Raw genomic sequence first — 16,101 nt, forward strand, 5'->3', positions numbered from 1 at the left:
CAAGCCCAGAGAATTGAGGCAGAAAAAAGATGCTATTAATCAGGCTTCCAGTAGTTCCCCTGTGGTTAGTCATACTGAACCACCATGTGCAGCATTAATGTCTTCCGAGAATGTATTTTCGATGAAGAAGATGATGTCTGAATTAATGGATTCTGATGGCTATGATGTCATGAATAATATCTCTCCAGATTATGATGAAACTGATAGTGATGATCTGATGGCTATGATGACTAAAACGTTTAACCGTTTCAAAGCAAGAGCTAACAGACCCACTGGAATGCACCCAGTTCTTCCACTGACAAGACCAATCTAACATGCTATAAGTGTGGCGGAAAAGGTCATTTCATGAAAGAGTGCAAGTCCAATCAGTTTGTCTCTTAATCTGGTCTATCAACTTCTTATAACAAGCCTGATGATAGCTACAGAGTAAAATACAAAAAGCTTAAGGCTCAAATTGCTCTCATGTCTGCAGAAAAAGATAATAATAAATGCATGGTAGCTAAAGAAGAATGGGTTCCCTCTGATGACTCATCAGTTGATGATGAAGAGAAAAGAGATTGTTGCTATATGGCTCTAGCTGATGAAGAGCATTTGGTGAAAGAAGATGTCACATCTGGAAGATGGGTGGACATTGTCATTAAGAAGGTAATAGATTATGACAAAGAAACTGATCCTGAATTAAAATTGGACATTGCTGAAACTTTAAACTCTGATTTAATGTTTGTGGAAACTGTTCGTTCAGAAATGTCAAATAATTTTGAAACAGATTTTTCTGAAATGGCAAATTTACAATCAAAGTTAAAAGAATTGCAAGATATTGAACTCTCTTTCAAAGCACAAGTTTTGGTTACTGAACAACTGGTCCAAGAAATAGAAGAACTGGAAAATATTTTAACAAAAGAATAACATGTTATCCAATCATGGCTTGAGACCAAGAAACCATATGATGGTGCACGTAACCAGTACCCCTCCCAAAAACGTGCATATCTGGGGGGTGATGTCAATGCTGCTGCATTAATACCTGTTGTTGACCGATTGCCTGAAGTGTTAAAACCTAGCATTATTTATGATGAACCAACAACACCCAAAACTTGTATTATTCCTCCTGTTCAATTGTCTGAGGTTAAGACTGGAGCTCCCCAGATGAATGCTCCAGTCAAGAAGGTTAAGCAGAATAAACCTTTGCCTCAATCATCTTCTAAAGAACCCAGGTTCAGAAAAAGAAGAATGTTGTTATTCCACCTAAGCAAAACGTATAGTCATCTGGAAAGGCTATGGTGTCATCTGAAGAAACTATTTTGTTAAGGCTGGAGAGTCAATTTCAACTACTGGCTCGTCAAGTTTAAAGTTGCAATGCAAGAATTAAAAATTTTGAGGGTACTTCATCTGGCCCTAAGCAAAATACAAAACCTTTTTCCAAGAAAGAAAAATCGAGCACACCTATTGATAAGAAAAAGAAAAAGGTTTCAAAACTATCAGTTCCAGTGGTGTTTACTGAGAAACCCACTATTTTTGAAAGTGAAATCAACCAGATACCAGCTGGGATCCATCCTTGTGGATCCAGAGAACCCATTAGTCGATGGGTTCGCAAACCTTTAAACTAATAATCTGGTGGATGTGCAGGGCGATCAAAAGAAATATATTTGGTATCTTCACAGCGCTATTGGAAGGACAATGACCGAATGTAAGACCCTGCTAGAGGAGTTTGTTGTTTCAGACGGACCCTCTATTACTTTTGGAAATGATGGTTCTGGAAAGACTGAGGGATATGGTGTTCTGAATAATGGTCAAGTCAAATTCAGACGGGTGGCTTATGTAAATGGTTTGAAATATAACCTCATAAGTGTAAGCCAGTTGTGTGATGATGGCTACTAGGTGTTATTTAACATCTCTCAAGGCATTGTATTTAATAAGGATTGGAAGGTAGTACTGATTGCTCCAAGAAAAGGGAATGTGTACGTGATGGATATGGAAAGCTCTCCTTCAGAGCAGTGTTTCTATACCAAGGCTGATGAAGACACAAACTGGCTATGGCATAAAAGGTTATCCCATTTAAATTTCAAAAATATTAACAAGTTGTCCAGAAAACAACTTGCAGATGGGATACCTTCTGTCTCCTTCAAAAAGGAAAGGCCATGTCTAGGATGTGAGATGGGTAAGCAGAAACACACCAGTTTCAAGACGAAATAGAATTTTAGCATATCTGAACCTCTTCATATGCTTCATATGGACCTTTTTGGTCCAGTAAATGTTCAGACTCGTGCTGGTAAGAAATATACCCTGGTAGTTGTTGATGAATACTCCAGATATTGTTGGGTAATATTTCTTAGGTCAAAAAATGAAACTGCTGCTGAAGTCATTGCTCTTATCAAGCAAATTGAACTCAAATATAAACGAAAGGTGTGTCAGTTAATAAGTGATAATGGAACAGAATTCCAGAATGCCACTCTGGAGAAATTCTGCACTGACACTGGCATCTCCCAGAATTTCTCTTCAGCACACACTCCAGAGCAGAATGGAGTTGTAGAAAGAAAGAACAGAACGCTGATAGAAGCTGCCAGGAGTATGCTTGCTGAATCTGGTCTTCCAAAAATGTACTGGGCTGAAGCAATTTCAACTGCTTACCAGACACAGAATCGCTCAGTATATGTGAAGTGACACAAGAAGACATCCTATGAAATACTAAGAAATAGAAAACCAAATATTGGTTATTTTCACGTTTTTGGATATCCAGTATGTATATATATAAACCAAATATTCAGCTTTGGCATCAAATTTGCCTAACTGACTCCTGGACGTTTTTGGATATCCAGTCAGTTAGGCAAATTTGATGCCAAAGCTGATGAAGGATATTTCTTAGGATATTCAGCCATTCGTAAAGCCTTCAGAGTCTACAACAAAAGACTGGAAAAGGTCCAGGAGTCAATTCATGTCACATTTGATGAGTCAAATGAAGCAATCAATAAAAAGCCAACCCTTAATTCACCCCCAGAAAGTCCAATTATCTTTGGTGAATCTGATTGTTGAGTCCCAATGCTATTTGTAAATTTGGTGATGACAAATCTGATATATATAAACACTTAGTAATCTTTTGGTTCTTGTAATCTGATCTGGGTCAGACTAAGCTGACACAGCTTGCGATCTGTAACTGACTCAGATCATGCTTCATATATTGTAATTGTCTATCTTATGGAAGCAAGTGTTGTTCAAGCTGCATCAAATGGTTATAGCATTCAGTCCAAATCAAAGAGGAGGATTGAAGATAGAAGATCAAGTTGTTGGTGGAAGACAGCTTAAGATTAGCAGTCAGCTTGGAAACACTTAGACAGATTTGCTCTTGACAAATGAGCAATCTGTGTCTAAACAATTAGTGAAGATTATAGCCTGGATTTATTGATAAGGACGTATGACATTACTAGGAAGGTTCCTAGAATCTGGGTTGGTGGTTTACTTACATATGCATGTCCATACTCTCATTGGACAATCAAAATGACGTGCTGCAGGTTTTGGGGACTACAAGTACGATGAAGGCACGTTCCAATATTCCCTGATCATCCAACCATAATTGAAGACGTGGCTTATTTGGACACCAAGTTAATTTGAAGCTTTCGCCTATAAAAGCTACAATCCTTGAAGGCATATGTGAGACATTCCTTTGAATCATTCTTCACAAAAAGTTCTCTTTGCTCTTATACACAGCCTCGTTTGTGAGAAGTCAGCTTGGGCTGCTTCTCTTGAGAAAGAACTTATTCGATTGTTGTTTGTCAATTCATAGGGTTGTTTCGATTGTTGTCCGCAACAACCCTGTAATTCTTTGTATAGTTTATTTCTTAATAAAGGATTACATTTGAAAAACGTAATCAGTGCCTAAGAATGTTTATTTTCTAGCTTTACTGTTTTATTGATTCTTATAACTCACATTGTTTAATATACTTATTGGATCAATTAAAACCCTTTATAAAAAAAGTATAGGAAAAACGAAATAGTTGTATTCACCCCCCCCCCCCTCTACAACTACTTGTGTATATTATACCTTGGTATATTGTTACACCTCTGGGACATAACAAGTGGTATTAGAGCAGGGGTTAAAATTTAACTTGACTTGATCCTTGCTTATTTTCCTTTTGTAAAGCATAATGTCATCGTATGTTGATAATGATTCTTCTACCCGACCACCTATGTTTGATAAAGATGATTTCAGTGGGTGGAAAGGTCGTATGTCTTTGTTCCTTGAATCCATTGACAACAATATGCCTGACATCCTTGTGGATGGTCCTTATGTTCCTACATCGACTTTTGTGATTGATGCTGTGGTCAGGGAAGGTCAACCAACCATTCCTGCCACAGTCAAATCCATTGTTAAGGACAAGACAGATTGGGGAGATGAGGATAGGAGATTGGCCAACTTGGATGTGAAGGCACGTAACTTCATTGTCCAAGCTGTGCCTAAAGACATTTACCATTCAATTAAAATGTGTTCTACAGCAAAGAAAATGTGGAGTACATTGACTGTCATGTTTGAGGGTTGCTCTACTTCCATGGAATCTACCACTACTACTCTCACTAGGAGGTATGAGAGATTTTTCTCATTGAGAAATGAATCCTTGACTGACACTCATACTCGCTTTAATGCTTTAGTGAATGATTTAGCTGCTGTTGGAATTACTAAGAAAACTGATGTGTTGAAAAGTAAATTTCTTGATTCATTACCACCTAAATGGAATAATTATATTTCTTCTATGAAACTAAGTTCTGTGTATCAAGATCTTGATCTCCCTGGACTTTTTGGTTTACTTCATAATCAAGAATGTTCAGAAGCTGAGAAACTAATTGTTGTGGGTGATTCTTATAGTCAGCCTGCTAGTGCAATTGTTGCATCTATGACTGAACACCCTAGTTCAATTTCTAATGAGATCATTCCATGCATCAATGAATCTGTTCCTGTGATTTCTAACACAAATTCTGTTTGTTCTGAATCTGATGTTGATGAATCTGATGGTGAGGACCTAGCCAATGAGGTGGCTTTGTTAGCTGAAAGGATAAGAAGGAGATCATTCAATAAATTCAAAGGAAAAGGTAGAAGTGGGCAAGCTGATAAGACCAAGAAGCCATTTGACGTGTCCAAGGTCACTTGCTACAAGTGTGGTAAGCCTAGACACATGGCTGGTGATTGTAGATCCAAAGAGTCTTCTCAAGCTGTGCCATCCAAAGGTGGAAGAAATGAAAAATACTCAAAGCTCAAGACCAATATAAGGCCTTGAAAGCACAAGTGGCTGAGCCGAGTAAGAAAGTTGAAAAAGATGAGAAGAGTTTGATAGCCAAAGACTGGGCTGAGAGTGCCACTTCCTCTGATGATGAGAAGTATAAGGATGCCAAGTGCTTTATGGCTAAAGAAAAGTTTGCTGAGGATCTTGTCAAGATTCAACAGCAATCTGAGTTAGCTCACAAGGCATCTTCAAGTCAGACTGCTCCACCTGAGGTAAATATCTTTTCTAATCTGTGTGACAATGAAAACTATCAAGGCTAAATAGACTTGGTGATGAGGTTCTCTTGCAAAAACACTTTAATCAAGAACTTAAAAAGGAAATTTCAATTTTAAAACAAGAAGTAAGCTCAAAGATTTTCACCATTGAAAAGCTTGAATCTGAAGTAAAAGCTCAAAACAATTAAATGCTATCTTGGTCACTGAAGCTAAAACTTTAGAAGAAAAGTTTTTGAAAATCAAGCATATAACTGAATCATGGTGCACTGGTTCCAAAAGAGCTGCAAAATGTGTCAATGTGCAAGTTCCTCATCAAGTTCAAGCTATTTTGATGGTGACTATGATAGAGCTATTGCTATCAGTGAAGTCTGTGCCATGGAACCTTGTTATCAGCCTCCTTCACCACCCAAAGTCCAAACCAAAGGAGAGAACTCTAAACAAATTATATTGGTTCAGAAGTCTGGTAATGGTTTTAATGATCCTGAGAAAGTTGGTCAAACCATTGCTGAAGCTGTGTCTGAATCTGATAGGGTAGTTGAATTAAACCCGAGGAAACTCTTGATTTATCAAACCTATCAATTACCCAATCTGTGTCAAATTCAAAATTTAAGTCAAACAATGGTGAATCAAAAAGAAATAAAAGGAAGATTAGAGATCATGTTGTTCTAAAAGAAAAGAGCAAAATTCTGAAGAATAAGAAGTCTCTTTCAAATGGAAATGTTTTACCAACCGAATCTGTGTCTAATCCAAACCACCTCAAATCTGACTCTGACAAAATAATTTCTAAATATGTTGAGTCCAGAAAAGGTAAGATTTCTAATGACACTAATTTACTTACAAGTGTGTCTGATTCAAATATTGTTGATCAAAGTAAATTAAGGTCTGAATGTAAGAAATCTGGAATAGGCAAAGGTTTGGTTCAAGAGGAAACTCTAAATGTTGCAAGAAAGAATTTCAAATCTGGCAAGGGTCAGGTTAAGCAACAATGGGTTTCTAAATGTGATAAGAATATTGGTTCTGTTTCCCAATCTGAGTCAGACCCTGTGGTCAGCTCTGGTGAACCCATCCTTAGAGGGGTCCCAAAATGAACTAATATCTTATCAAAATGTAGGGCTATCACGATGCACATACCTGGCACTTGGACAGTGGGTGTTCCAAGCATATGACCGGATGTAAGTCCCTGCTATGTAGCTTTAGGACAAGCACTGGTCCTAGTGTTACATTTGGAGATGATTCCCAAGGAAGAACTGAAGGATTTGGCATTTTGTCAAATGGTCCCCATACTTTTAGAAAAGTGTCTTATGTGAATGGCTTGAAGCACAATCTGATAAGTGTGAATCAATTGTATGATGCTGGCTATGAAGTAAGATTCCGAGCTGATAAGGGCATTGTTCTGGATTTGGAAGGTAATGTGGTGTTAATTGCTGAGAGAGATGATTATTTGTATTCTCTTGATATGAGAAGTGCAACTGTGACAAGAGAAGTATGTTTCATGTCAAAGAATCAAGATGAGTTGAATTGGTTGTGGCATAAGAGGCTGTCTCATATGAATTTCAAAGACATCAACAAGCTATGTAAGAAAGAGTTGGTGTCTGGTCTGCCAGTGATAAAATATGAGAAGGACAAGCTGTGTGGTCCTTGTGAAAAGGGTAAGCAACACAAAGCTTCCTTTAAGTCAAAAACATGTTCAACCATTGACAGTTGTTTAGATTTGCTACACATGGATCTGTTTGGACCAATAAGTACTCCTTCATTTAATGGAATGAGGTATACTTTGGTCATTGTTGATGAATATTCATGATATACATGGGTTTTCTTTTTGAAGCATAAGAGTGATGCAACTGATAGTATTATTCATTTCATTAAGCAAGCTGAAATACTATACAAAAGGCCTGTTAGGTAGTTGAGGAGTGACAATGGCACTGAATTAAAAAAGGTCACTCTCAACTCATTCTGCAGTGAGAAAGGTATTTCACAAGTGTACTCAGCAACAATAACTCCCCAACAAAATGGAGTTGCAGAAAGAAGAAACAGAACCCTGATTGAAGCTGCCAGATCCATGATGGCACAAAACAATGTCAAGCCTCATTTTTGGGCCGAAGCTATTCACACAGCCTGCTTCACTCAACACAGGTCTCTTATTGTGAAAAGACACCAAAAACTGTATATGATTCTCAGGGGGAGAAAACCAGAAATTGGTTTCCTAAGAATGTTTGGCAGTCCTTGTTACATTCTGAATCAGAAAGACCATCTTGGCAAGTTTGAAGAAAAAGCAGATGAAGGCATCCTACCCTATGCCACAATGATGAAGGCCTACAGAGTGTAAAATAAAGAACCAAAACTATTAAAAACTCTGTAAATGTGACAATTGATGAAGGCTGCTCCAAGCCAGACTGCTCTCTACTTGAAGATGACAATATTGATTTTGAAGAACTGGCTGTTCCTGAAAATGAGCCTCCCTCTAATCCACCAATTGAAAATAAGAATGCTCAAACTCAGGGGGAGCAAGTATTTGAAGAAGAAGAGTTACTTATTTTTGAAAATGAGCAAGCTGATCCTTCTAGTGAATGACTCCCAAGCTGACTCTGTTCCATCAACTCCAATCCATGCTGACCGTTTGATTCCTCAAAATGATCTAGCTGGAACGTCTAATGTGAGTCAGCCCATTGTCCAGGAATCAAATAATACCCATCATGTAACTAAATGGACAAGGAGTCATCCAATCAACCAAATCATTGGTGATCCTTTATCTGGTGTAAAAACAAGAAGGAAGGCAACAGGCAATTTCTGCATGTTTGTCAATTTTGTGAGTAAAATGGAACCAACTGAGGTTGCTGAAGCTCTGTCAGATCCATCTTGGGTAAATGCAATGCAAGATGAATTAACACAGTTTGAAAGAAACAAGGTTTGGGAACTTGTTCCAAGACCTCATCATTTTAAAACTGTGATTGGAACCAAATGGGTCTATAGAAACAAGATGGATGAAAGAGGAGTTGTGATCGAAACAAGGCAAGATTAGTAGCTCTTGGATACAGACAAGAAGATGGGATTGACTATGATGAAACCTTTGCTCCTGTAGCAAGATTGGAAGCCATCAGAATGTTTTTGGCTTACTCTGCTCACAAAGGCTTCAAGGTTTATCAAATGGATGTGAAAAGTGCTTTTCTGAATGGGAAATTGGAAGAAGAAGTCTATGTTGAACAACCTCCAGGTTTTGAAAGCTCAAACTTTCCTAATCATGTGTATAAGCTTGACAAGGCTCTCTATGGCCTCAAACAAGCTCCAAGAGCATGGTATGATACTTTATCCAAATTCTTATTAGAAAACAAGTTCAAAAGAGGTAATGTTGACAAGACTTTATTTGTGAGAAAATACAATGGTGATATTTTACTTGTACAAATATATGTAGATGACATAATTTTTGGTTCTAGCAGTGAAAGACTTTGCAAAAAGTTTTCTAACTAATGTCTAAAAAGTATGAGATGAGCATGATGGGAGAAGTTAACTATTTTCTTGGTTTACAAGTTAAACAAACCAAAATAGTATTTTCATAAATCAAGGAAAATATGTTAAAGATTTACTGAACAAATTTGGTTTTAGTGATTGCTCACCTATGAAAACTCCTATGGGAACTGGTGATAAGCTAAGTGAAGATAAAAGTGGAAAACCCACTGATGTCACTGCTTACAGGGGTATGATAGGCTCTCTACTTTACTTAACTGCTAGTAGACCAGATATTATGTTTGCTACATGTCTATGTGCAAGATATCAGGCTAATCCTAAAGAATCACATCTTAAAGCAGTGAAGAATCTTTAGATACCTTAAAGGTAGTCCCAATCTGGGTCTTTGGTATCCCAAAGACTCTGGATTTGATCTAATTGGCTATTCAGATTCTGACTTTGCAGGCTGTAAGATTGATAGAAAAAGTACTTCTGGAGCTTGTCAATTGCTTGGCAATAGACTTGTAAGCTGGTCTAGCAAGAAGCAACATTCAGTTTCCATCTCTACAGCGGAAGCTGAGTATGTTGCTGCTGGGAGCTGCTGTTCACAAATTTTGTGGATGCAATTTCAGCTACAAGATTATGATGTCACTGCCTCAAAGACTCCTATCTTTTGTGACAATACATGTGTCATAGCAATCTTCAACAATCCAATACTTCATTCTAGGACCAAGCATATCGATATCAGATATCACTTCATTAGAGATCATGTGATGAAAGAAGATGTTGAACTGCACTTCATTCCAACTGAGAATCAGCTTGCTGATTTATTCACCAAGCCATTGGATGAAAACAGGTTCAATTTTCTAATAAGTAAGCTGGGAATGCTAAATATGTAAAAGGCAGTGTGATAAGTAATGATAAACTCAACCCCTTTGAATTTTGTTAAAGTTTTAAGGGCAAGCTGTGTTTGACACAGACTACCTGTCTTTACTTAGTAAAAATCAAGTTAAAATGGGTAAGCTGAGTCTGACCCAGCTTGGGGGCTGTTTTTATTATTAACTATCTTAGTGCATTTTATTATTTCGCATATTTTATTTAGTTTAACTTATATATCTTTTCCTGATCAATGAGTGAGTAACACGTGTGGAGGCAACAGACTTTTACTGCAAAAGTACCTCCTACTGGTTGTTCTCATCCAATCAAATCATTTCTCTCTCTTTCCTCCAAACGGTTATTTTAAAATATGTATATATTTTTCTTGAATATATATTTCCCAAACAAATTGTATTTTTCATACTCTTATTTTTCTCTCATCTTATTTTAACCTAATCTCTGTTCTATTCCATCAAATTTTTTAATCTTTTTCTTTTGTTCTTTATTATCTAATTATAAATGGCTTCATCATCATCTCAATCTGCTAATAACTTTAACAATAACGATTTCTCATCTGAATCTGGGTTTCTACACCTAGCTCCGGTAAGCGCGGTCAAGCTTTCACCCTATGTTGTGGGTTCTGATGTAGTTGTAAGCCCGACTGATCTTGATACTGGTAAAATCAAGATCGTCAATCTTGTCTCCGCCAATGTTCATCCACCTTCTTGGGCAAAAGGTTTGATGAAATGTTTTCTTTTTATGGCATCATCCCTTTGGCAAGATATTGATTGAGAAGCCGGATGTGGTGTACCAGGACATGCTCTGCAAGTTTTGGGCAAGCTGGTGGTGGGTCAGACGAAGAAAGGACATGCCGTAACTCGAGGCACCATCCTTAATGGTAAGAAACAGGTATTCATTACTTAAGAAGACTTAGGTCTGCTTTTGAACTGTCTTACATGCCTGAAGATGATTATGAAAATGTTGTCTCTCACACTGAAGCCAAAAACATTTTACCTATTTGTGGATATTCAGGTCCATTGGCTTCAGTGGTTAAAATGAAATATTTAACTGGCATTTGGAATTATCTTCTAAGTACCTTATGTAATCTTTACAAATGAAGGCAGGCAGTTTTGATCAGCCTAATGTTCTTGAATTACAACTTTTTCATTCCTTGGTCACTATGACCAGAGTAGATTATGCAGGACTTATATTTAAAGACTTAGTTGGCCGAGTCAACAATAAGACTTTTACCATACCTTATGGTAGATTTCTTGGTCTCATCATCGAAGCAATCGTTGATGGGGACTTCAGTTTGGCAACTGGCCAGACTGTAGAGTGCAAGGCCATTAATACTAATATTTTTAACAGTCCCAAGGTAACTGCGCAGGGATTAACCCAAGCAATGCAGGTTTACCTTGATTTTTGCAGGAGAAGACAAAGGAACAAGCATTACAGGAAGCTGCCTCTCCTTCGACGCGATCTGAGTCCAACACTCAATCTGCCATTAGGAGAGTCAAGGTACTCAATCTCTTGAACCCTTAAACTCTTCCAAATCTACTCCTTCTCTTCTTCTTCTCTGAGGGTGAAGAGTTGGCTACAACATCAGCCACTCTAGCCACACCCTCAACCACCATTTCCAAATCCGCCTCCAAAAGACCCATTGTTGAGGACTTAGTACCTCGCAATGTATACAAAAAGAAAAGATCCAAGAGAAATTTATCAGCTTTAGGGTTGACAAAACAACCATAAGAATAAAGTCTCCCAAGGTGCATTGGAAGCTGAGGAACGTTCCAAAGCTGACTCTGCCACCCAAGCTGATAAGCTGGATTCACCACGCCCATCTGCACTCTCCCAAAAGAGTGTAGACGAGTCAAAGGGAACAACTACTTCTGTCCAACTCTCCAAACAGGGTGAAGACATTGAAACAAAGACCTCCTCCCAAGGTCATACTGTGTCTAAGCCTAATTCGCCATCATCAGCCTCCCAGAAGGTTGATGATATCACTAAAGGGACACTAGAGGATCCTGCCCAGATCCAAAAAGAGTCAGAGTCTGTGCACACATTGACTGAGGATGATCAACCAAAGGATGTTAGCATCGAACGCCTAAGTGACACTGCTCTCATTCCCCAAGCTGGTCAGACTCCTACTTTCTTACACCCTAAGTCTACACTGGCTGTCAATGCCCCTTCTAGATCACAAGGAGGGGTACAGGCCTAATTCTCCCTCATGATACTTTGGTGACACAACACACCTCTGTTGAAGGGCAATCATCTACCCTTAACATTACACCTGCAGGGTCTGTGTCTGCATCTGTCCTTGGACGGAGGGATCCTGTAGGTTACATGGCTCTCTTTAGGGAGGTCATGTTAGCCCCTTGTGCAGCAAAGGGAACCATTGATGGTCCTCACGATGTCAACGAGAATCAGATCACTATCTCCAAAAGTGATTCTTCATTCGATGATGTGCTTGCCCATCCATCCTCAAGGGATGCTCTAATGGAAGATGCCAGTGGAGGTGTTGATCAAAATCAAGATCAACAAATCCCACTGGCCCTCAATCTGAATTACATGTCAATCCTCTTAGATTGTTCAGCACATCATCATCTCTAAAGATCTGCTCATGAGACTCATTCTCATGAGAAAATGCACCAAAACTCCCTTAGCCTCCCCCCCTTCTATATGAGCCCAATGACCCTGATTTTAAGGATTGCAGGCTGCTCTTTCCAGAGTCAGTGGCCTTTAGGCCAACTGCAAGTCCTTCCCAAGCTGCCACTATCTCATCCTTAGATATGGTAAATCAGCTCACTGAGTTCATATCAACCTCTAAGGTTGAGAACTTAAAGTTGGTTGAAGGCTTGGTCAAGATCCAAAAGGATCAGGAATTGACGGATAAGAAGGTAGAGAAGCTGTGTCAAGATCACAAAGAAACTGAAGAAAGGGATAAAGGCACTTGAGAATATGGAGAAGAGCCAGAGCAAGCTGACAGAGTCTCTTGATGGGTTGACTAAAGCTATGATTGAACAAAAATGAATTAAACAAGAGTACTCTGGGTCAGATTGAGAAGAATGCAATCAAGTTCACTAGAGATGTATCCATTGAACTAAGAAATTCTAACAAGTCACAAACTGAATTCAAGAAAAGTTAGTGGATATCTCAAAAGGTGTAAAATCCAACATGGTCAATCTTCATAATGACTTCATTGATCTTTACAGATCTGGGCTGCAACAACTTCAGAATTGACATGATAATTCAAGACTCAGTGGAATCTTTGCTACTCCAGTAAGCTCATTTCCTTCAACTAATGATGACAAAAAGGGGAGAAGAAAAAGAAAAGAAGTGAAGCTGAAATTGAACAAGAAAGAGGCTGTAGAGAAAGAAACTGAGGCTTACTTAAGAAGTTGGATGAAAGGTATGCCAGGCTAGAGAAAGAGAGGCCAATGATAGAAGAATGGTTGTCTATGGCTCTAATCCAAATGAGGAAGCTGAGGAGAAGATAAAATGCCAGAGTCTGAGTCTGGTGGTGAAAGATCTGAAGGAAAGAATGAGGAAGCTGTTAGGAAATGTGATATTGTTGAGGGGAGGAAACCGATATTGTGATGAGTTGTTGGAAGATAAGGATGGAATTTGATGAAGGAGATGCTGAGAAAGGAAAGTCTTCGCAATCTGTCCCTGCACAAGCTGTCCCAGCTTCCAAAGAAGTTGCAGTTACTCATTCAACTTCTAGTGATTACACAACCACTTTGAGTCAATTTATGATGAAGAAAAGAGTATTTGGTGAAGGCTCAAGTGGTGTGAAGGTCTTGACTCAAGAAGAAAAAGACTGGGAGTTTGCTACAGAAGAGCTCAAGAGATGAAGGTATCCATCAAGGATGCATACAAGATGATTGTGGAAGACAGGTTGGAAAGATTGAAGCTGACAGCTCTTGAGTCTGATCCTGAACTGTCCAAACACTTCAAGAACAGTTTAATAAGGAAGATGAGGAAGTGTTACCAGTTGTGGGATCAAAGAGAAAGGCTACAGAAAGAGAAAGAAGAAAAAGGTGGTGATTCACTCCAAACCATCACAGAAGGTCAGGATGTAAGGGAGAGTTCCAAAGCTCATGCTGGATGGGAAGCTGTGATATCAATAAAACAGGAAAAATTGAATCACAGAAAGTATCCACAAACCATCCTTCAGTTATATTAAAAGAAGGAAGAATCAATCCACTCCAAGCATCAGATGTACTAGAGAAGGCTTTAAAATACTTGGGAAACCTATGATCTTGACAAGCTGTTTGATCTAGGTTACACTGAGTGGGTTGAGCTATATGACATCATTTATAAACAACCCAGCATTCATATAGAACCGTCTTGGAAGCATTGAGAGAAGTTGGCTATTATTGTGAAAAACAAGATTGATGTCTCAAGTCTTCCAAAACCAAGATACTATGACATGGAAGAAGAAGAACTGCAGAGCCTTTGAAAAGAGGAAGAACAAAACATGTCAAGCTTGATGGTCCTGAAGGGATCACACAGATTTCATCAGGCAATTAAACCCTTCAGAGCTACTTGAGCAATTGGCACCTGAAGCTCTGGATAAACTTCTTGGTCATCTGAATCTGTCTCTGCCTGCTAGCACTCAAGATGCAAAGTGTGGATTGCACATTACTGAGCCTGAGCATGGGATGTATTTTGCAAATGCTAGAGGGCAACTTGTATTTCAAAGAACTGCTGAGCTGAAACAGGTACCAACACTGCACCTATTTACCTTGTACAGATTGTGTGTCAATTTTTGTGAACAAGAAATGGGTACGAGCAGTTTCTCATTGAGGAAGATTGGATAGAAAATTTGATGTAACAGTTGCCCCTTCATTTGAAGTTAAACAAGAAACTGTAGATATCTTAGGAAATTGAATGAAGTGTTGTAAGATATTCTCCTTTGAAATACTCATTATATATATTCAATCAGTTTTTCTTGTTACAACTTCTAGTCTAATCAAAGAACCCAAAAGATTCAAGGGTCAAATCTGTTAGTAATATTTTACTTTGACTCCTTGTAAGTTGATAGTTAAATAAGGGTGTAGGTTTTGTCATCATCAATAGGGGGAGATTGTTGAGTCCCAATGCTATTTGTTAATTTGGTGATGACAAATCTGATATATATAAACACTTAGTACTTTTGGTTCTTGTAATCTGATCTAGGTCAGACTAAGCTGACACAACTTGCGATCTGTAACTAACTCAGATCATGCTTCATATATTGTAATTGTTTATCTTATGGAAGCAAGTGTTGTTCAAGCTGCATCAAATGGTTATAACATCAGTCCAAATCAAGAGGAGGATTGAAGATAGAAGATCAAGTTGTTGGTGGAAGACAACTTGGGATTAGCAGTCAGCTTGGAAACACTCAGACATATTTTGCTCTTGACAAACGAGCAATCTGTGTCTAAACAATCAGTGAAGATTACAGCCTGGATTTATTGATAAGGACTTATGACGTGACTAGGAAGGTTCCTAGAATCTCGTTGGTGGTTTACTACATATGCATGTCCATACTCTCATTGGACGATTAAAATGACGTGTTGCAGGTTTGGGGACCACAAGTACGATGAAGGCATGTTCCAATATCCCTGATCATCCACCATAATTGAAGACGTGGCTTATTTGGACACCAAGTGAATTTGAAGCTTTCGCCTATAAAACTACAATCCTTGAAGGCATATTGAGACATTCCTTTGAATCATTCTTCACAAAAAGTTCTTTGCTCTTATACACAGCCTCGTCTGTGAGAAGTCAGCTTCTCTTGAGAAAGAACTTATTCGATTGTTGTTTTGTCAATTCATAGGTTGTTTAGATATTGTAGGTTATCTTGTTTCCGCAACAACCCTGTAATTCTTTGTATAGATTATTTCTTAATAAAGGATTACATTTGATAAACGCAATCAGTGCCTAAGAATGTTTATTTTCTGCTTTACTGTTTTATTGATTCTTATAACTCACATTGTTTATATACTTATTGGATCAATTAAAACCCTTTAAAAAAAGTAGGAAAAATGAAATAGTTGTATTCACCCCCCTCTACAACTACTTGTGTACATTATACCTTGGTATATTGTTACACCTCTGGGACATAACAGTGAAGATGCTTCAGTATCAGATTCAATTGATTTTAGCCAGTAATTCGAAATGACTTTAAATGAAGAATTTCATGATGCAAATCGTGATCTTACAGATTCTGATGAGATGCTGAAGTTGTCTGGCACGATCCCTTTCCAAAAATCAATTGAATTTCTTGCACTGATATTGTTGTCGGAAACAATCCT

General features: G+C 38.3%; 1 protein-coding gene across 1 annotated transcript; it reads left to right on the forward strand.

The window, feature by feature from the left end:
• The first annotated feature begins 4,136 nt into the window (after window positions 1–4,136).
• On the forward strand, window positions 4,137–6,570 carry LOC122587802. Its single transcript, XM_043759968.1, has 4 exons — window positions 4,137–5,145; window positions 5,238–5,479; window positions 5,876–6,013; window positions 6,094–6,570. Exons 1-4 carry the CDS (start codon window positions 4,137–4,139, stop codon window positions 6,568–6,570), a joined length of 1,866 nt encoding a protein of 621 aa, XP_043615903.1.
• The last annotated feature ends 9,531 nt before the right edge of the window (window positions 6,571–16,101 follow it).

The sequence above is a fragment of the Erigeron canadensis genome, chromosome 2 (genome assembly GCF_010389155.1).
Source record: "Erigeron canadensis isolate Cc75 chromosome 2, C_canadensis_v1, whole genome shotgun sequence".
Taxonomy (NCBI): Eukaryota; Viridiplantae; Streptophyta; class Magnoliopsida; order Asterales; family Asteraceae; genus Erigeron; species Erigeron canadensis.

Bases quoted from the DNA above. Each gene is read 5' to 3' on its own strand.
- LOC122587802 (XM_043759968.1), top strand. From the start codon at position 4,137: ATGTCATCGTATGTTGATAATGATTCTTCTACCCGACCACCTATGTTT. The intron at 5,146-5,237 runs GTAAGCCTAGAC...AAATACTCAAAG, and splicing joins GGTCACTTGCTACAAGTGTG to CTCAAGACCAATATAAGGCC. The intron at 5,480-5,875 runs GTAAATATCTTT...CCTTGTTATCAG, and splicing joins GTCAGACTGCTCCACCTGAG to CCTCCTTCACCACCCAAAGT.